The sequence below is a fragment of the Sinohyriopsis cumingii genome, chromosome 10 (assembly GCF_028554795.1).
Source record: "Sinohyriopsis cumingii isolate HCF-2022 chromosome 10, ASM2855479v2, whole genome shotgun sequence".
Taxonomy (NCBI): Eukaryota; Metazoa; Mollusca; class Bivalvia; order Unionida; family Unionidae; genus Sinohyriopsis; species Sinohyriopsis cumingii.
Genome location: NC_142970.1, coordinates 5,357,333 through 5,380,428, shown reverse-complemented (window position 1 = coordinate 5,380,428; position 23,096 = coordinate 5,357,333). Strand labels below are relative to the sequence as shown.

Sequence of the window (23,096 nt, the reverse complement as noted above, 5' to 3'; positions counted from 1 at the left end):
TTTGTATGATAGTTAATATACTAAGTACTATAGTTAATATCCTGAGTACTATGGTTAATATCCTGAATAATATACTTAATATACTGAGTGATTAATATCATGAGTTCTACAGTTAATATATGGAGTAAGATGGTTTTTATTCTGGGGTAATATAGTTAACATCCTTAGTACTATAGTTAATATCCTGTGCATTGTAGTTAATATCCTGAGTGCAATAGTTAATATATTAAGTAACATGGTTAGTATCCATAGTATTATAGTTAATGTACTGAGTAGAATTGTGAATATACTGAATAATCTGGTTAATATCCTAAGCAATAAAGTTAATATCCTGATTGTTATAGTTAATATACTGATTATTATAGTTAATATACTGAGCACAATAGTTAGTATACTGAGCACAATAGTTAGTGTACTGAGCACAATAGTTAGTATACTGAGCACAATAGTTAGTATACTGAGAGGATTTAAAATGAGTGACCACAGGATTTATTCAGTACCAGATATAAGACAATTAATCCATCCTTTTCTGTAACAGACAAACTTCACTAAATTTATTAAATGTTCTTCCTCAAGTTTGTTAATACTTCTTTTATCGCTTGGTTGAAAACATGAATTTCTCACTCAGCATTTAGCTGACATCAAAGATTAAAATACATCTACACATATAATATACTAAATTCACCTGAAAATATTGCTATTTAGTTGACAAAATCAAAGATTAAAATACATGTACACATATAATATACTAAATTCACCTGAAAATATTGCTATTTTATCAGTGAGGGAAATTCTAAAATTTACTCAAGCCTGAGAAACTCCATAACTAATTTTGTAAACAATAAAATGATTTTCAGACACACAATATTAAAACAAAAGTTACAGTACTCTCTTTTTAAAACTAGAGATGAGTACTCTCATGAAAGTAATGTTATTCTTTTTTTAAAACCAAAGTTACAGTACTATTTTGCTATAACTAGAGTTACAGTAATCTTTTGCTAAACATATTTACAGTACTCTCTAATGAAAAATAGAGCTACAGTACTCTCTAGTAAACACTAGAGCTACAGTACTCTCTTGTTAAGCTTAAAGCCAAGGCATTCTCTTGTTCAAATCAGTTATAGTACTCTCTTTTTCAAACTAGAGCTTATGTACTTTGTTAAAACTTGATTTGCAGTACTCTTGTTAAAATTAAATTTATAGCACCTTTGTTAAAACCAGGTTTACAGTACTCTTGTTAAAACTAGATTTACAGTATTCTTGTGAAAACTAGATTTACAGTACTCTTGTTCCAAGCAGAGTTACAATACTCTCTTGTTCGAATTAAAGCTAAGGTACTTTAGTTCAAACTAGATTTACAGTACTCTTCTTAAATCTAGAGTTACAGTACTCTTTTGTTATAAAAGTGCCCATGGTATCTGCAGTGTACACCACCTTATAGTCGGACTGCCTTCTCATGAAGTACATCATGCAGATAATTTCACCGATACATCAGTCCCAAGATCATACCTGCCTTATAAAAAGGAATGCTATTATAAAAAGATGTCCCCTTACAGTCAAAGAGTACTGTATATTTCAGCTTTCTAAGTATGTGTAGTACATCTGATGAAAATATAAAAAAATGCAGTAAAAAATACTATAAGCAAAATAATGTAAAATTCCAGGATCAGGGGGAAAATTGAAAAACAGGAGCCAGGTATTTTTGTAATGTTATTATGTTTTATATTTATATTATTATTATTATTATTATTATTATTATTATTATTATTATTTGACAATGATATATGATCCTGCCCTCATTACATCTGCATATTTTCAAAGCTTTCTTTGAAATCCTATGTTCTGAGTAAAGTCAGTCTTTAGTTTGAAATATGCATTTATGTTAGGCCTGCTCCCAGCTGAGTTCAAGGCAAAATAATTAACTGACTAAATTTCCTCTTCAAGTTTTGGAATTTTTGCTTAATATTTTTCTGTATTGGTGCAGAAAATTTTGAATTTCAATTGCCTTAACAGAATTAATGCTGACTTGCAAATAATTACTGAAGCACTGTAATACAAGTTTAACATATGCTTCACTGACAGTCGACATCTGTGAATTGATCAACCACTGACTATTTATGCGGATATGCATAAATTAATTATGTTTTTCCTCTGATGATGCATCCAATTTGAATTCAACTATAAAAATATAGAAATGAACCAGTCTGAACTAGTCATATCTGTCTCACCATAATTATTTTCATGTAAAAGTGGCTGCCAACAGCATAAACCCGGATCTGCCACTGCATCATTCATCAGTAATACTGTGTCTAAAGTGGTTTGTCTCCGGAACTAATCGATAGAACAAACAACACAGACAATGATCTGCTTGTAAGAAATATGTGCTGTCATATCAGGGACTATGTTGCTTGCAGTTAGATCTAACGAATGCACAAGTATATACAGAGATTTCCTGCTAATTGGGGTATGCATTTTAAGATTAACTGTATGGCAGACAAGCATGCTGATACGACACCCTTTTAGATTTTTTAAAAATTCTTGAAACATGAAAGTAATCCAATAATTACTTTCCAAGAAGTGCAAAGGACCATTTCTGATTAGGAATTATTGTGTATAATTTGCAGCCTGCACATCCACCCACTTGTAAAAATTCTCTCTGGTAATTCTATAGGATATTAGTTTCATCACTTCAAATGCGCAATTAGAGATCAAATCACGCAACACATTATACTGTATTGGCTCTAATTTGTTGAAAATTTTTAACGAATTTCGTGGGTGTAGAAAAATTAATAGATAAAAAATATTTCTTGTCCCGTATATATTCACCTATAAAGTCATATGTAACTGCAAACAATATACACTCTGATCTGCCATCAGATTATGCACTGGCAGATCAGGGTTTACGCTGCTTGTTCTACTGACCAGACCCAGCAGACTAATTGGGTTCGTGTGACTTGTATGAGAGTAAATATGGTAAATTTCATCAGATGCTGGTGTATTACTTAAGAATAAACAAGTTCTCTCAAGAGATAATTAATGACCAAGAAATAATAACACATTTGTAATTAATTGCATACACAAAATTATTGGGTATCAACAATGACAGACATTATGGTAATCTTTAAAAGTAGTTAAACTTCATTCATAGATCTTTTGTTTTGCTAAACATGCTAAAGGAACAGGTGAACCAGTTTTGGGATGCATATGTACATGCTGGAACATGTTCATATTTCATCCAAAAGCAGACTGGCTTTATGTGTGGGGTTGATATATATATATATATATATATATATATATATATATATATATATATATATATATATATATATATATATATATATATATATATATGTGTGTGTGTGTGTGTGTGTGTGTGTGTGTGTGTGTGTGAATGTGTGTGTGTGAGCATATGTGTATGTATGTGAGTATATATATGTGTGTGAATGTGTAACTGTGTGTGTGGAATGTCTTTGGAGTATCACACTAATATCACATTGTCTCCTCTTTGTAATGTTATTTCTGGAAACCATAAAGTTATCTGCATTGTAAGTGTTAAATGTCCACACCGTTGCACATGCATGTGACATAAATCCAATCAATCAATCAATCAATCAATCAATCAGTCAATCAATCAATTAGAAAACACAAAATAATCGCAATAGAATTGGCTCTCATTAGCCAAAAATTAAATTGAAGTGAAATCATTATTGTAGCACTGATAAAGAAAATAATAATTCTTTATTATCATACTCACATTACAAGATTTAATGGGAATATTATCATACTCACATTACAAGATTTAATGGGAATATTATCATACTCACATTACAAAATTTAATGGGAATATACTGTATTACCATGCTCACATTACAAGATTTAATGGGAATATTATCATACTCACATTACAAGATTTAATGGGAATAATATCATACTCACATTACAAAATTTAATGGGAATATACTGTATTACCATGTTCACATTACAAGATTTAATGGGAATAATATCATACTCACATTACAAGATTTAATGGGAATATTATCATACTCACATTACAAGATTTAATGGGAATAATATCATACTCACATTACAAAATTTAATGGGAATATTATCATGCTCACATTACAAAATTTAATGGGAATATACTGTATTGCCATGCTCACATTACAAGATTTAATGGGAATAATATCATACTCACATTACAAAATTTAATGGGAATATACTGTATTACCATGCTCACATTACAAGATTTAATGGGAATATTATCATACTCACATTACAAGATTTAATGGGAATATTATCATACTCACATTACAAAATTTAATGGGAATATACTATATTACCATACTCACATTAGAATATTTAATGGGAATAATATCATACTCACATTACAAGATTTAATGGGAATATTATCATACTCACATTACAAAATTTAATGGGAATATACTGTATTACCATGCTCACATTACAAGATTTAATGGGAATATTATCATACTCACATTACAAGATTTAATGGGAATATACTATATTACCATACTCACATTACAAGATTTAATGGGAATATTATCATACTTACATTACAAGATTTAATGGGAATATTTATCATTTGTTGTAAGAAACCAAAGAGGAAATGTCAGCAAGCAGTCTTGGTTCCATTTAGAGACCTTCATCTGATTTTTTTATCTGTAATCATCACAAGCATATGTAATGCTGACTCGAGTTGCATTTTAAACAAGTTTTACAGATGACCAGGAATTCAGATAATAAACATCTTGTTCAATAAGTATAAAAGGTTTTCATTCAATCAATAAAATCTCTTGTAGTCTAGCAACACAAACATCTGTTTCACCAAAACCAATAAAACTGTCAATGAATTCATTCTGTAATGCATTTTAGCTTCTATATTTGAATCAATGTTAAGTCCCAAGTTAGAGCATGTACTGAACTACCTGGAAAAATTAATTTTAACATGATAGATAACTCTACTTAATCTATCTCTCTGTCTATCCATCCATCCCCCTCTCTCTGTCTCTGTCTGTTTGTCTGTCTCTCTCTACCTATCTATCTGTCTGTTTGTCTGTCTGTCTCTATCTACCTACCTACCTACTTACCTATCTATCTATCTATCTATCTATCTGTCTGTCTGTCTGTCTGTCTGTCTATCTGATGAGCTTGTAGAAATAAATAAAATTCAATCTCATTAAAATGGATCTGACAAACTTCAAAAGGTTCATGTTCTGATGAGCTTTGAAATTCCTGGCTTAATTTGAGTAAAAAATAAAAAAAGGTGTTGCAATCCATGTTGGCGAGAGTTGTCATTAGAAATGTTATGTTCCAAACGATGTTTCTTTTTACTTTCATAAATATGATGGGTGAGTTGAAAGATCAACAGAACATAGTACAGGTGTCTGCCAAAACTCCATTGTCATGGCTGGAGATGGTAATTTTAATCTGATTTAGCAAAACTGCCATATAAGGTAAACCTAATATTGACAGCAATTGCTGTGATTAATGACTAACACAGACCGCCCTGGTGGCCTAGTGGTTATAGCATCTACCTCAGATGTGGGAGTCACAGGTTTGAACCCCAGCTGAGTCATACCAAAGATTTAGAAAAATGGTACTAGCAGCTGCCTTGCTTGGTGCTCAGCATGTAGAAGTTAGTGTGAGGACTGGCTGGTCTGGTGTCAGTATAATATAACTGTATGGGACATGATGCTACATGTCTCTGGAGCATGATACAACCATTGCTAGATATCACTGTAAACTATCAAACTGCATACATTCTAGCAATATGACTAGAAAAACTTATTAAAGCTACGTTAAAAATACAAAACAGACACACACACACACAGACACATATGACAGAAACATTTCAATATGGTGAGATATATTAAAATAGACACATATTGTATTATCTTGCATTTTAATTCTCAATGTATATTACACTGCATTGTCTGTTTCATTTGAAGGCAAGGTAAATGGGGAAGGGCAGGTAACTTAAAATAATTAAGATGGGGAAACTGTTTTGAAAGATTTTAATGCAGTAATTGTTAAGTAATTATTTAAGGACCAGAAATTTAAGATTAAGATCTCGTCAGTGAATGAACACATCCTGATAAAATAAATAGATGCAGTGCATGTACTTTACCTTGTTCAGTCATTTAGTCAAATTCATAATGAATGATATTTTTTAACTATAGAAAAACACGCCTCATATCAGATTCATCTTTCATCTTGTATCAGTGAAGCACATGTGTAACATTTTTGCGGCATCCTATATCAGTGAAGCAGTTAATATGTACACAGGGTATCTTCTATACTGCATATTATACTTTTACTAAACTACAAATTTTATTGTTACTACACTAAACATTATGCTGTTACTATACTATACATTAGATTTTTACTATACTTCACAGTACTATACTATTATATCTGCATGCAATCAACTCTTGACATGACTGTAACACAAACTAAATAAGTAAGTGACTAAGCCATCCACTATAATGACCTATACCTCCATTCTGTACCATGAGGAAGCAGGAATGAAAATTAAGTTTTCTTGAACATTTATAGTCCATCGCTAATGACTATATATACATATATCAATGCAAGTTGAACTCATTATCATATATACTGGAGTACATGACAGGTCCCATTATCCTCCATTACATAATTTGCCAAAAGATCAGGTTCTATGTTGCTTGTTTACTGATTACTCTTAACTATACACACCAAAATCTGCCAGTGCTTTATGTCACTGCAGATATGGGTCTATACAGTATGCACCTGAGTCCACCGTATTGGCAATTATATATGCTACCCCATTAGGAAAATGCACCTAAAGAAGTAACGTCTTTATCCCACCTGCATAAGATGGTATATTTCATATCATCTACTGACATCATTATGAGGAGGGAATACTGTATCACGAACATCATTATAAGACAGTCTCACTATAAGGCAACATACTCTATGGCTCTTAGTGACAGGATTATAACAAGGGAGTACTGTATCACATACTTAAATATAAGTCAGTCTCACTATAAGGCAACATGCTCTATGGCTCTTAGTGACAGGATTATAACAAGGCAGTACTGTATCACATACTTCAATATAAGACAGTCTCACTATAAGACAGTAAACTTTATTCCTCATAAACATAATAATAATGAGTGAGTATTGTATCATGTGCTTTGTAATTATAAGATGGTCTCACTATAAAGCTGTATACTCTGTAACTCCCAAGGACAGAATTAAAATGAGTGAGTATTGTATCATGACTTCATAATAATAAGGTGGTCTCACTATAAAGCTGTATACTCTGTAACTCCCAAGGACAGAATTAAAATGAGTGAGTATTGTATCATGACTTCATAATAATAAGGTGGTCTCACTATAAAGCTGTATACTCTGTAACTCCCAAGGACAGAATTAAAATGAGTGAGTATTGTATCATGACTTCATAATAATAAGGTGGTCTCACTATAAAGCTGTATACTCTGTAACTCCCAAGGACAGAATTAAAATGAGTGAGTACTGTATCATGAACTTCAGAATAATAAGGTGGTCTTACTACAGAGTGGTATCTTCCAAGGCTCCCATGAACAGTGTTGCAATTGAGTACTACATTTTCACTATTATATAAATGATTAGTTTAATGATAGTCATCAATTAGGTTATTCCGTCAAACTGTGACGATAAATTTTCCTAAAATTCCTAAACCAAACGAAACAGATCTTCTGTTAAAATGTTAAATATTTACAATATGACTAAGGCCACTTGTGGATCTCGCACTTGTTTGAGTTTAACTATATAACTTCTAAGTATGTATGTATATATTTATATATATATATATGTATAAAACCTTGAACAATTACCATGTATCAATAGCAGTATTATGTAGTTTTACAGTGCCTATACAAATATTTTTGGCCATGCCTGTATATATGAGTCAGAACCTTCATAGCTGTTATCACGGTAATTACAATCAGATTTAATTTATGAGCAAACCAAGAGGCCAAATTGAGCCTGACACCTCACTCTTCTGGCTTACAATCATCTTAACAGCTGACCATTCACTAAGCTAATGTTTATGAGGTGCTGTGTTGCAAGAATTCAACCTATGGAAATCATGACCCAACTTTCAAGTAATATTGTAAGATTCGTCCGACCAATTTTTTACTCTATCATGATTACATTTTTCTTTTAAAAATAAAGATATAATTGAAGACATCCAAGATTAGAGATGATCTAAACCCATTTACCAACTTTTATTGAAATTTGATCAGAAATATAGATCTAGAGAGATAACAAGCTCAGCAAATTAGAGGCAAGGTAGCTCATTAATAAGCACATATCTCATTTAAAAATAGAACTTGTTTACAACAATGACAAATTTATTTACCAAGGTGGACCAAAATGTGATTGAAATTTGGTCTACAGATCTGTAGCAAACTCAACCAATCAAATGCAAAATTAACACTTTATTCTGTTAATATTTGAAAATCTTGATTATTATAATCAACTCTTCCAACATCGTTATAATACTAGACTATTTATCAAGTTTGATCACAACCTTATCAGAAATATTATTGCCTGAGGGCTGACAAGCTCAGCCAGTCAGATGAAAGGTAACATCATTAATATGTGTGAATTTCACTCATAATCATACTCATTGAAGGAATTGATGAAACAGACCTATTTGCCAAGTTTGATTCCAATCCTATAAAAAATAAAGTCTCTAGAGTGGTAAATAATACCAACCCTCAGCCTATTAAATTCAAGGTCAAAAATATGCTCATACTCATATTAAAAAAACATCTGGAAAGTATTAGTGTCTTGTGTAGTAAGAAGCCCAGCCAATTACGTGCAAGATTACCTCATGAATATTCATAGATTTCATCTGAATAAACACATATATCTTGATGATATAAGCCTATTATACAAGTTTGATGACGCAAAATCACTTCATGGGTATGCCAGGAACTTGTTCATAATTGTACTCATTTAAGATCTTTGTGATTTAAGCCTAATTACCAAGTTTGATCAAAACAGAATTAGAAATAGTCTCAAGAATGGCAACAAACTTCACCAATTACATGCAAGTTATCTCATTAATGTGTAGATACCATGCTTTTTCAGACTCATGTGAGATCCTGATAATATAAGCATATATTCATGATATTTGATGATTAATAAAAAACAAATAAAAAATATGGCTTTCAGAGTGGTGATAAGCTCAGCCAATCAGATCATCTTGTTGATATGTGTGGATTTCACTCATTATCAAACTGTCAAATACCCTGATGGTGCCACTCCACAGTTATGAAGTACTTTCAAAAGAGAGACAGGTACAAGGTGAAGATGTCTGCACTTGTAACAAGCACAAAAGAGAAAACATTGGCATACCTCTATGCTACTTTCATGTACTGTGACTAAAATTTTGTTATATGTCACACTCTGGAAACAACATGCTGTCTAAAGAAGACAGATGATCAAAATGGCTGGTCCAATATTTGCTCATTAGAAATAAACCTGAACTAGTCCAAATTACATTAATTTATTATAAAATATAAATTAATAATATAAAATAAAACAAAAAAATTTATTAGCAAATGGGTTTTTTTTCTTCATCCAATTTATGTCTCAAGTCCAGGAAGTGAAAAAGACCAAGTGGAGCTAGAAGTCTTTTGAGAGATGCACATTTGAAGTAAGGCCATGCTGAATACTCTATAACCCAAATTACACTCATCAACCATACACCAAAATAAAGGGAACAACAAGTTCTTCAAACAATACCTAAGTTATAAAAAGTGTAAAGTACAAAAATTGTACAGCAAAAACATATATTCCGAGTTTGAACAAAATGGAATCAGAGGTATGGCTTCCATAGTTGTAATAAGCTAAATCAACCAGATGTAAGATCGTCTCATTATTAAGCTTGCATCTGGCTCATTAGAAGACTTGATGATGTATGATATATTTAAAGTTTGATCAATATGGGATCAAAAATACTGCTTTCATAGTGGTAACAAAATGAATCAGAGGTATGGACTCCTCATTAGTATGAACTAGTCTGGAGATCTTAATGATGTATTAGCATGCATTCCAAGTTTGATCAAAACTGAATCAGAAATATTGCCTGAAGAGTGGAAGCAAAATCAGCCAGTCAGCTGCCAGATCATCTCATAAATCTCAGTTATTATGAAACACTGCCAAGACTTTGATGATAGTAACCCATGGCCCATTTTGCCCATTTTCTAAGACTTTGATGATAGTAACCCATGGCCCATTTTGCCCATTTTCTAAGACTTTGATGATAGTAACCCATGGCCCATTTTGCCCATTTTCCAAGACTTTGATGATAGTAACCCATGGCCCATTTTCTAAGACTTTGATGATAGTAGCCCATGGCCCATTTTCTAAGACTTTGATGATAGTAGCCCATGGCCCATTTTGCCCATTTTCTAAGACTTTGATGATAGTAGCCCATGGCCCATTTTCTAAGACTTTGATGATAGTAGCCCATTGCCCATTTTCTAAGACTTTGATGATAGTAGCCCATGGCCCATTTTCTAAGACTTTGATGATAGTAGCCCATTGTCCATTTTGCCCATTTTCTAAGACTTTGATGATAGTAGCCCATTGCCCATTTTCTAAGACTTTGATGATAGTAGCCCATGGCCCATTTTGCCCATTTTCAAAGACTTTGATGATAGTAGCCCATGGCCCATTTTCTAAGACTTTGATGATAGTAGCCCATTGTCCATTTTGCCCATTTTCTAAGACTTTGATGATAGTAGCCCATTGCCCATTTTCTAAGACTTTGATGATAGTAGCCCATGGCCCATTTTGCCCATTTTCTAAGACTTTGATGATAGTAGCCCATGGCCCATTTTGCCCATTTTCCAAGTTTAATTGAGATCAGATGAGATATATGGATACCAGAGTGTTATGATGAAATTGCTGCTGGACAGGTGATGGCTGAATGTTGGGTCACATACAAAAATGCATACCTGACTTTACAGCCAAATTGTTAAAGCCATGTAAAAACACACACACACACACACACACACACACACAGCCATTTGATCTAAAAATGAAGTAATTTATTACTTAGAAGTCTCTCAATTTTTATGAAAATCTTTTTTAAAACTTGCCAGTGTTTCTTTGATAATGATGGGCCAAATAATTACGCTGACCCATTCAATCTCATTTGGGAAGTTAAATTAGTCAATATGGTACCATATGATAATTCAACTGTAAATATATGTTACTGTACATGTTCCAAAATTTGGTCCCATTTCTAGTGATTTATGGTTCCTTTTTGCATTGCGACTGTTAGGTCAATCATAAATTCCTTGACTGTATGTGATAGTTTTCCATTTGGACTACTTTGGCTGTTTGTGAAACAGAGATTGACTAAGAAGTTTCAACTGACTGAACTATTTTTGTTCATTCATAACATCTCAGTCTGTATCAAAGTCAATCCAGATGCAGAAATAGTCAAGGTGGTCCTGATAGTCTGGTTTCTTTTTCGCTGATAAATTCTGGCAAAAATATATTTATAATACTGCACTGACATACATCCAAAGCAGAAATTTTGTTCTGCAGAAATAACCAAGGTAGTTCCAATTGTCCTTTTTGGTATTACTATATTTATTGAAATGGTCTATTTCTAAGTCATAATCTGTAAACTAGTGGGTGTGGGTGCTCTAGGGAAACCAAAATTAGCATTTGCTTGCTGTCTGAAGATGTGGTGGCTGCAATTTATACAGAAAAAAATACGGAAAAAAATCACAGGGACCTGAAAGGTGATGGTTGCTATGGACAGCTAATCACTAAAAAGTAGTATTCATTTGACACCTGCATTTATGTCATTTCATAAGGAATTCATTTATTTTCTGTATCTGCAGGAAGGCTGAAGATCTGAAGCCAATTTAGTTTATTTAGTGCCATATCCATTTAGTTTATTTATTGCCATAGCTATTTAGTTCATTTAGTGCCATATTCAATTTAGTTTATTTAGTGCCATATCCATTTAGTTCATTAGTACCATATTCAATTTAGCTTATTTAGTGCCATATCCGTTTAGTTTATTTAGTGCCATATTCAATTTAGTTTATTTAGTGTCATATCCATTTAGTTTGTTTAGTGCCATATCCATTTAGTTCATTTAGTGCCATATCCGTTTAGTTTATTTAGTGCCATATTCAATTTAGTTTATTTAGTGTCATATCCATTTAGTTTATTTAGTGCCATATCCGTTTAGTTTATTTAGTGCCATATTCAATTTAGCTTATTTAGTGTCATATCCATTTCGTTTATTTAGTGCCATATCCATTTAGTTTATTTAGTGCCATATCCATTTAGTTTATTTAGTGCCATATCCATTTAGTTTATTTAGTGCCATATCCAATTAGATTATTTAGTGCCATATCCATTTAGTTTATTTAGTGCCATATCCAATTAGATTATTTAGTGCCATATCCATTTAGATCATTTAGTGCCATATCCAATTTAGTTTGTTTAGTGCCATATCCATTTAGTTTATTTAGTGCCATATCCATTTAGTTCATTTAGTGCCATATCCATTTAGTTTATTTAGTGCCATATCCATTTAGTTTATTTAGTGCCATATCCAATTAGATTATTTAGTGCCATATCCATTTAGATCATTTAGTGCCATATCCAATTTAGTTTGTTTAGTGCCATATCCATTTAGTTTATTTAGTGCCATATCCAATTTAGTTTGTTTAGTGCCATATCCATTTAGTTTATTTAGTGCCATATCCATTTAGTTCATTTAGTGCCATCCCTATTTAATTTAGTGCCATATCCATTTAGTTTATTTAGTGCCATATCCATTTAGATTATTTAGTGCCATATCCATTTAGTTCATTTAGTGCCATATCCAATTTAATTTATTTAGTGCCATATCCATTTAGTTTATTTAGTGCCATATCCATTTAGTTCATTTAGTGCCATATCCAATTTAGTTTATTTAGTGCCATATCCATTTAGTTTATTTAGTGCCATATCCAATTTAGTTTATTTGGTGCCATATCCATTTAGCTTATTTAGTGCCATATCCAATTTAGTTTATTTAGTGCCATATCCATTCTTAAATCATCTTCTTTTATGAATTTCTTAAATCAAAGTGTATTCATAGTACTCAATATATACCACAAAATCTACAAGCAGTACATCTCTTCTTTTCGTCAGAACTTGTCTTAAAATACCGATTCTCTCTCTCTCTCTCTCTCTCTCTCTCTCTCTTCAATATAGAAATGCTATGTTTTTTTAAATAATAATAATATAAGAATGAGAAATGAAGGGGAAAAAATGCTTTTACAAGTTTCCTTAAAATAATAACTGAGTGAGTGTACAGTACCAAAGCACGTTCTAACCTACCAACAAGCAATCAGATACTTTTAAATGTATTCATGGGACTTTTCTAAACAAAACCTACGGAACTATTACATTTTTCTATTTTATCTTGCAAAAGATATGTTACTTTATGTTTGGTTTCAATCTGTGTGTCAGTTTCATTCTGTCATCAATAATGGCTAAACAGTTGTTATTTTCGGTTTTTCTTCCTGTCTACATTTTACCCACAGTTGGGTTGGCTATACAAATAAAGGAAGAAAACAAGGAAGTTTATTAACTTTATAACACCACTTCATAATTGGGACATGCCTCGTAACATGAGGTGAAACCACACTAAAACTTCCTTACATTATACAAAATAATAAAGAATGTACATGGCGTTCAACAGCTTTGAAATGGCTATCTATTTGAGGAAGGAGGCATGTACTTTAAACGGGCAAGGTTTGGGCCCAGGTAATGAGGGTATAATGTGTTTTTTTTCTCATAGGCATACAAATTGATACATATAACTTCATTTTACAGATAAAATTTAAACTATATGTTCTCATTCACTTCATTCAATGTACATGTAGCTTTAAAAGTAGGACATGACAAGCAACAGCAGCCTGTTTTAGGCTAATTTTGAACCTTCAGAGCTTTTTGTGTACTGGCATTTCAGTCAGGAAACATGGTGATGTATCAATATGATGTGTATTTTGAAGTACAGACAAGCTCTCATATTTATCACCAAAACTACTGTTATTTAAATTTTTGGTCCATCCTTGAATCAGAAACACTAAAAAAGCCCTTGAGTATAATGGAGTCAAGGCCATTATAGATACATGCATCACGTTCTTCTTAACTTAAGTGCCTGTTTAACAAAAACTATAAATTTTATGATTTCCCCACCTTATAAGCACCTATTGAAGAACTGCTGAGGCAATTTTTACTGCAGTAAATGAAAAATCTATTCCAAAAATAATTTTTATTGGAGTTCAACTATTCTTTCAAATGAAATTAATCTCATCTAACTATTCTTTCAAATGAAACCAATCTCATCTAACTATTCTTTCAAATGAAACCAATCTCATATAAACCAATCTCAGCTAACTATTTTTGTCAAATGAAACCAATCTCATCTAACTATTCTTTCAAATGAAACCAATCTCATCTAACTATTCTTTCAAATGAAACCAATCTCATATAAACCAATCTCAGCTACTATTTTTTTCAAATGAAACCAATCTCATCTAACTATTCTTTCAAATGAAACCAATCTCATCTAACTATTCTTTCAAATGAAACCAATCTCATCTAACTATTCTTTCAAATAAAACTAATCTCATCTAACTATTCTCATCTAACTATTCTTTCAAATGAAACCAATCTCATCTAACTATTCTTTCAAATGAAACCAATCTCATCTAACTATTCTTTCAAATGAAACCAATCTCATCTAACTATTCTTTCAAATGAAACCAATCTCATCTAACTATTCTTTCAAATAAAACTAATCTCATCTAACTGTTCCCATCAAACTATTCTTTCAAATGAAACCAATCTCATCTAACTATTCTTTCAAATGAAACCAATCTCATCTAACTATTCTTTCAAATGAAACCAATCTCATCTAACTATTCTTTCAAATGAAACCAATCTCATCTAACTATTCTTTCAAATGAAACCAATCTCATCTAACTGTACCCTTGCTTAAAAACATCACCTATTAACAGGTGAGAAAAAATGGTCCTTGCATTATGTTCCTCTATATTCAATGACAGTAAGTTTATCAAGACTTAAGTGTATGCAGATCTCTGTATAATACCATCTGTATCCCATGATAAGCCCACACCAATTTTCATTACCATCTATACCTGTTTACAAGTCAGGTCCAGACAAACAACATAAACTACAATCTGCCACTTCAAAATGGGAAAGCAGATTAAGGTCTATGTTGTTTATTTTACTGATTATTCCTAACACATTACATTGATCCAAATATAATGGCACATTATGCAAATGGCAGATGTGGGTCTATGCAGTTTGTAGATGGATCCAGCTTATATGCAAGTATATATGGTACCATATATGTTTACTGTAAAAGATACCTTTTTCCCATGATTATTAGCCCATCCCCATATTTTTGACAAATTTATTAGGCTGATGACCTGGTCTTATCACAGAACAAATACTGTAAAAAAATAAATTAAAAAAATCATGTATGATGTCCTTTCCTGCCTGAGGTTAAATAGTCAATAACAAACAATGAAACTGACTCATCTGGCCAGAACCTTGTGGCATTTGTGTTTAACATCCCCCAGGCCAAGCTAATGTACATGTTCCATAGGATTTTAATAGTGTTCAAAGTATCCATAATAGAAAGCTGTGCTAGCCTGTCAAGACTTGTTCAGTATATTTATTGGTTAGGAGGTAGACACATACTGTAATCTATTTAATGCTTTATTGGTTAAGAGGTAGACACATACTGTAATCTTTTCAATGCTTTATTGGTTAAGAGGTAGACACATACTGTAATCTTTTCAATGCTTTATTGGTTAGGAGGTAGACACATACTGTAATCTATTCAATGTTTTATTGGTTAGGAGGTAGACACATACTGTAATCTTTTCAATGCTTTATTGGTTAAGAGGTAGACACATACTGTAATCTTTTTAATGCTTTATTGGTTAGGAGGTAGACACATACTGTAATCTATTTAATGCTTTATTGGTTAGGAGCTAGACACATACTGTAATCTTTTTAATTCTTTATTGGTAAGGAGGTAGACACAAACTAATCTATTTAATGCTTTATTTTTTTCTTCTTCTTGTTTTACAAAACTTATTAATATGGGTATAAAAAGAGACTATTTAATATTAAAATGTCCAAAGGCTACCCTCCCTCAACCTTCCTCTATTACTGTGTAGGTTGGTAATGGAGTAGACTAATTTAGCAATAAAAAAAACACAGGGATGGGCAATTAATAAATGCCTGTATGTTAAGTCTCCCTGCCACCACACATCTGTCTCTGTGTCTCTGTTGTTGGTCTGTCAGTATGTTTTACCACATACTCAATCTCTCAATCAATCCAGTTTTGGCTAAAGAAAGATGCCAGCAAATATATATTTAAAAAACAAGTGTGGCAGGTCTTTGCCTGTGTCATGCAACAATGTCTTTGGAGCAATGAATGGTGGCAAAATGGAGTCACATTAAGCAATATATATATATATATATATATATATATATATATATATATATATATATATATATATATATGCATGTCACATTGCCTGTTAGGTTCATACATTACCCACTAATTTTTCAAATACTCTAATGTTTCATTCACTCTAAGTTTTCGTAAACTTTAAAGTTTCACATACTCTAAGTTTTTAAATGCTCAAAATTTTCATACACTATACAGAGGATATTTGCTTGAAACGAGGGAATAACGGATATATTTCATCGAGTGGATGAAAATACTAGAGTTTTTCACCCAGGAGACGAAATGTAACCATTATTCACTCGTTTCAAGCAAATATTTTTTTTATTTTATCCTCACGTATGTTACCTAAAGTTTGACACAGTGAATTAGCAGATTTCTTATGGTAATGTCAGCTGTTTACCGTACATGTTCTGCTGTGCTATGTGTACCTGCGCACAAAATTAGTTCCACATCAGATTGATAAAAATTAACTGATATTTCCAGAATAACAAACTACTCATTTCAAAGACAACAGACAGGGATTATTAATCTGCTAATAATTAATTATTAATTATTAATTTGCTAAGGTGCAAAATCAAAGGGAGGTAAGTATGTTCTGACACAAAAAGTAGTTCCTGTAGTGAAAAAATAAAAAAAATTCACTACAGTGAGATATCAATATTATTTTAATTAGAAAATCAAGTAATTCACTGCTTAGCATAAAATAAAATTATCTTTTTCATACACTTTTAAGTTTACAAATACTATAATGTTTTTATATACTAAATTTTCATTTTCTCAAATTTTTTACATACTCTAACTTTTAATAACACTAATTTTTCATACTCTCATTTCTTAAAGATGCCAATTTTCATAAATAATAAGTCCATAAAAAGTATGATTACTTTTTGTCACCTAATTCTTATCACAGAGAACAGTATTCTTTTACAAATTTGTAAATTTCTGGGACCTAAAAAATTATAATTTTTTTACGTATAATAATTTGTACAACTACAGTTGAGAAAATGATGAATATGAATTGTGTGAAAATTTCTGACAATACAGTAATAAAACACTGAAACATAATTATATCACTGTACCTAATAATAAGACACTGTCAAATAATTAAGTCTTCAATGAACCTAATATTAAGACACTGTAACACAATTATGTCCTCACTATATCTAATACGATACAGTTTTTGATAAAATGATGCCTCTCTTAGCACACCCTTGCATACAAAACCCACCTGTTCAAAAAAGAAAATATGTAAAAATCCCTTTTCTTAATTCTATGATCATTTTATACCTCTATATAAATTACCCCTGTGTATAAAGGACTAATTTGTATCATCCCTTGCATGTAATGTATAGAAAGATTTCACTACATGCAGTAAAACCTAATCCAGTGACCAACTGTTTACAGTGACCAACTGACCAAACCAACCACAAATTTTAAGTGTCTTCTAATTTCCTTCGGTATGTTTGTAAATACCAATGAAGTAACCTGTGATTAAAACATTTAATTTCCCTTTTGCAGACTGAACTTCCAATAAGCTGCAGGATCTGAACTATGGTTGGGGAGGGTAGACAACTTTGGTTGGGAAGGGTAGACAACTGGTGACTACTGTATTTGATTTCCCTTTTGCAGACTGAACTTCCAATAAAGGTGGCGCTCACCAGATAATATGTACTTTTGAGAGAGTGACGTATGTAAGGTGAAGTAGTTCGCATTTAAAACATGCACAGTGGAGAGAATGTTTGCATATCTCTATGCTACATTAATGTAATGTGGATGATATTTCTTTTGGATATTGTACTTTTGGAAATTTTACACGATTTAAGCACACTGCTAACTAAAATGACTGCTCCCTTGTGTTAAAAAATCAGTCTGAATTAGTCTAAAGTACACTATACATAGCAGCTATTAAAATAGGGAAAATGAATTTTGCCAGACTAGACAATACCAGCTTCTGAAAGTGCGATGAATGAATTACCAAATATATAAAATGTAAAAAAAGTTATCGGCTCTTTTTTATACAACTGACCTCTGAAGTTCAGGAAGTGAAAATGACCAAGTAGAGCTAGCACTTTTTTGAAAGGTGCACATTTGAAGTAAGGCCAAGCTGTATACTCTATAACTCATAGTACACCCATCAATCATACACCAAAATAAAGGGAATTAAAGGTTCTTTGCATTATACCTAAGATATACAAGGTCTTTTTTAAATAGCCAGTATAACCAGTGAGGAAATCCGGGGACATTCTTTTTCTTTAAATTCCTAACCCTATGCAAAATGCGAAACTGTATAGCGCCACCTTAAAGAAAATAAAAAAAATGTTTGCAATTATTTTTTTTATTTTCATATAATTATGTATGATGTTCTGAATAAAATGGTACATTCATATTGCATTTAAGCATGAAAATAAGCTAATTATGATCATTTTTCTCTTGCTTACATAATTTGCCATGAGGTATGTTTGTGTGAGTAGTGACCTTAATTATGGGGAAAATAGAAGACTTAGAATATAGGAATAGAGTCAACTTAAATTTAAAACTGTTGCAATAAGTGACAGAAATATATGTTGAAAATGTTTCTTTTCATTTATTTGCAATGAAATAAAAAAATAAATGAAGAGAAAGTGAATTCGCTTCTTCCATATTAAACAATAGGCAAATATTTTACACTTTGACCTTTGACCTTTATGAAGCTGATGAGTTACCTCCCTTTTCTAATTGTAAAATTCATTGTTGATATCTCAGAAATAATTCTGGCTAGTTTCATGTTCCTGTCATTCAGCATAACATTGGTTGCTATGTTTACAAAATGTAATGTGCATTCTTAAAATAGCTCACTTTTATCATGGTGGGGGGGAGGCTGGACTTGTTAGAGACTCTGACACTCATAAATACTGTTCTGTGGGGAAAAATGCAGGAGAATAATTCATAAGGATTGTTTTGATGCTTGCGACTTAAATGTTTCAGCCATATAAACATAATTAAATCATAAAAAAATAATACCTACGTCTTCTTTATGGTGGCGCTCACCAGATAATACGTACTTTTGAGAGAGTGACGTATGTAAGGTGAAGTAGTTCGCATTTAAAACATGCACAGTGGAGAGAATGTTTGCATATCTCTATGCTACATTAATGTAATGTGGATGATATTTCTTTTGGATATTGTACTTTTGGAAATTTTACACGATTTAAGCACACTGCTAACTAAAATGACTGCTCCCTTGTGTTAAAAAATCAGTCTGAATTAGTCTAAAGTACACTATACATAGCAGCTATTAAAATAGGGAAAATGAATTTTGCCAGACTAGACAATACCAGTTTCTGAAAGTGCAATGAATGAATTACCAAATATATAAAATGTAAAAAAAGTTATCGGCTCTTTTTTATACAACTGACCTCTGAAGTTCAGGAAGTGAAAATGACCAAGTAGAGCTAGCACTTTTTTGAAAGGTGCACATTTGAAGTAAGGCCAAGCTGTATACTCTATAACCCATAGTACACCCATCAATCATACACCAAAATAAAGGGAATTAAAGGTTCTTTGCATTATACCTAAGATATACAAGGTCTTTTTTAAATAGCCAGTATAACCAGTGAGGAAATCCGGGGACATTCTTTTTCTTTAAATTCCTAACCCTATGCAAAATGCGAAACTGTATAGCGCCACCAAACTGCATGATCTGAACTATGGTTGGGGAGGGTAGACAACTGTGGTTGGGGAGGGTAGACAACTGGTGACTATTGTATTTGATTTCCCTTTTGCAGAATGAACTTCCAATAAACTGCATGATCTTAACTGTGGTTGGGGAGGCTAGACAACTGGTGACTACTATATTTGATTTCCCTTTTGTATATTGAGCTCCCCAAGGTAAAAAGGAGTTTGCAGGTAATACGTACTGGATATATTTCACCCGTTTAATCTCCCTCCCTCTCTCTCTCTCTCTCTCTCTCATTCTGAAATTCTAATGGCTCTTGGCTGATATTTTTTCCTGAAAATTAATGTCAGCCATATATTTGTGAAGTTTAATATATATAAAAGATTAAAGGGGATACAGAAAACTGTGACAAAAAGGAATCATTACCTAACCATTAAATGTATCAGAAAAGTATAATTGTAAATTCTGGACTTACTGCTGCTTTGAGTTAGTATTTTTCTTCCATTATTTACTGGTTTCCTCATAAACTAATTAATTATAACAACTAAGTTTTCTTCTTTCAGAACTTCACCAAACAGCAGTACTTTATTCCACTCCAATGTTTTTTAAGATATTAATTATTAACTGAAAACAGACTTGATAATATATAACATCTCATTAACAGCATTTCCAGTAAAGTTAGATGGAGAATTTTTATTTTGTCTGGTCCCAAAAAAGTTTCTGAGGATGATTAAGAAAGTTATATGCTGTTGTTCTTTCTTCCCTTTCTTTCAGGCTAGACTTCATATATTTTGTTCTAAAGGCAGAATCTGCTGATACCCGATACATAAGGCATGATTTGAGGGGCTGAGGTAATGTATACATTACTTCTGGGCAATCAATAATATTTTAATTCCAGAAGAAAAACTTGCATACTTATTTTGTATTAGCATATTGTGGCTATAGAACGTCTGAACAACTGGGAAAATATAACCAAACAAGTTTAGTTGGCAACATCACTATTGATTGTCCGACCAAAATAACAATGAATAAATCTGACCTAGTCACCTCTGACTTAAGCTTAATTTTTTGCAGCACCTTTATTGATTGTCAGGCAAAGAATCTCAAATATATATATATATATATATATATATATATATATATATATATATATATATATATATATATATATATATATATATATATATATAAAGAATACAAATCATATGGCGAATAACAGTCCTTTGAAACCAAGTGGTTTAAACCAAGAAGACTAGAAAATGACTGCCATGCAGAAATAAAATTATCTTTTGCAGCCGGCACATTTTCTTTTGAATAATTCTCTAAATTTGCTTAACAGCCTATAATTACTACTATAACAATGGAATATCTGGGACGTAATCTGTCCTTATATAAATTTACATAAAACAACAGATGTCATTATGGCTCATCAATTTCTAGGTCAATAAAAATATTTTCCAGCATCTGCAACAAGTTGAAATAAACTAGTTCAAACATAATACATTTCAAGGTTTAATTCCTGTAGAAACAGCCATGTAAATTTACGAACACAACGGTTTTTGTGTTTTATTTGTTTGTCTCGTCTATGTTTTGTATTTGCCTTTGAAAAAGACTCAGTGAGAGTCAAAAGTGCTTAGGCTAGTTAGATACTAGTTTTGCACTGTGTGGTGTCAGTTTATTGCATATATATATATATATATATATATATATATATATATATATATATATATATATATATATATATATATCTTTTGGCAAATCAGTATAATCATGCCTACATAATGTCAAGCTGATGAGTAAAAATGGATAATTAAAATCTGAATTTTATACTGAGTTGTGAATACCACTAACAGATGGTGGCCTCAATGTAAAAAATACACAGCTTTCTTTTGCTACAAGTTACAAGATTACTTACTGTATTCGTTAATCTGGCTAACATAGGTACCACACCATGATCTGTTATAACGGCTAGATTTTCTTCATCTTTTGCTATGTTGGCAATGGCTGCACACACACTGGCTAGAACTTCTTTATTTTCTGACTTAAGCAAGCTAACAATAAGTTCTAAGCCTCCTACAAAGGACCTAACCATTTCTCCTGCATCCTGAAGAAAGAAAGGAAAAATATTTTTTAATATTTGTCTCCTACATTTCATTAAAATATTGTGTAATATGTGTCTCCTATATTTCATTAAAATATTGTGTAATATGTGTCTAAAATATTCCATAGAAACATTGTGTAAGATGCATCTCTGATATTTCATTAAAATACTGTGTAATATGCCTCTCCAATATTTCATTAAATATTGTGTAATATGCATCTCTGATATTTCATTAAAATATTGTGTACTATGCATCTCTGATATTTCATTAAAATACTGTGTAATATGTGTCTCTGATGTTTCATTAAAATACTGTGTAATATGTGTTTCTGATATTTCATTAAAATATTGTGTAGTATGCATCTCTATTTTATTAAAATATTGTGTAATATGCCTCTCCAATATTTCATTAAAATATTGTGTAATATGTGTCTCTGATATTTCATTAAAATATTGTGTAGTATGCATCTCTGATATTTCATTAAAATATTGTGTACTATGCATCTCTGATATTTCATTAAAATATTGTGTAATATGCCTCTCCAATATTTCATTAAAATATTGTGTAATATGTGTCTCTGATGTTTCATTAAAATATTGTGTATTATGCATCTCTGATATTTTATTAAAATATTGTGTAATATGCCTCTCCAATATTTCATTAAAATATTGTGTAATATGTCTCTTATATTTCATTAAAATATTGTGTAGTATGCATCTCTAATATTTTATTAAAATATTGTGTA

General features: G+C 31.6%; 1 protein-coding gene across 3 annotated transcripts in view; it reads right to left on the bottom strand.

Annotated features, from left to right (window-relative positions):
- Positions 1–23,096, bottom strand: part of LOC149789518 (outer dynein arm-docking complex subunit 2-like) — an 88,502-nt gene that overhangs the window by 13,878 nt on the left and 51,528 nt on the right. For all 3 annotated transcript variants that reach the window (XM_089971565.1, XM_089971566.1, XM_089971564.1), the window contains exon 18: positions 22,165–22,353. In XM_089971565.1, coding sequence (XP_089827691.1) covers positions 22,165–22,353 — 189 coding nt within the window. The remainder of the gene's footprint in view (positions 1–22,164; positions 22,354–23,096) is intronic.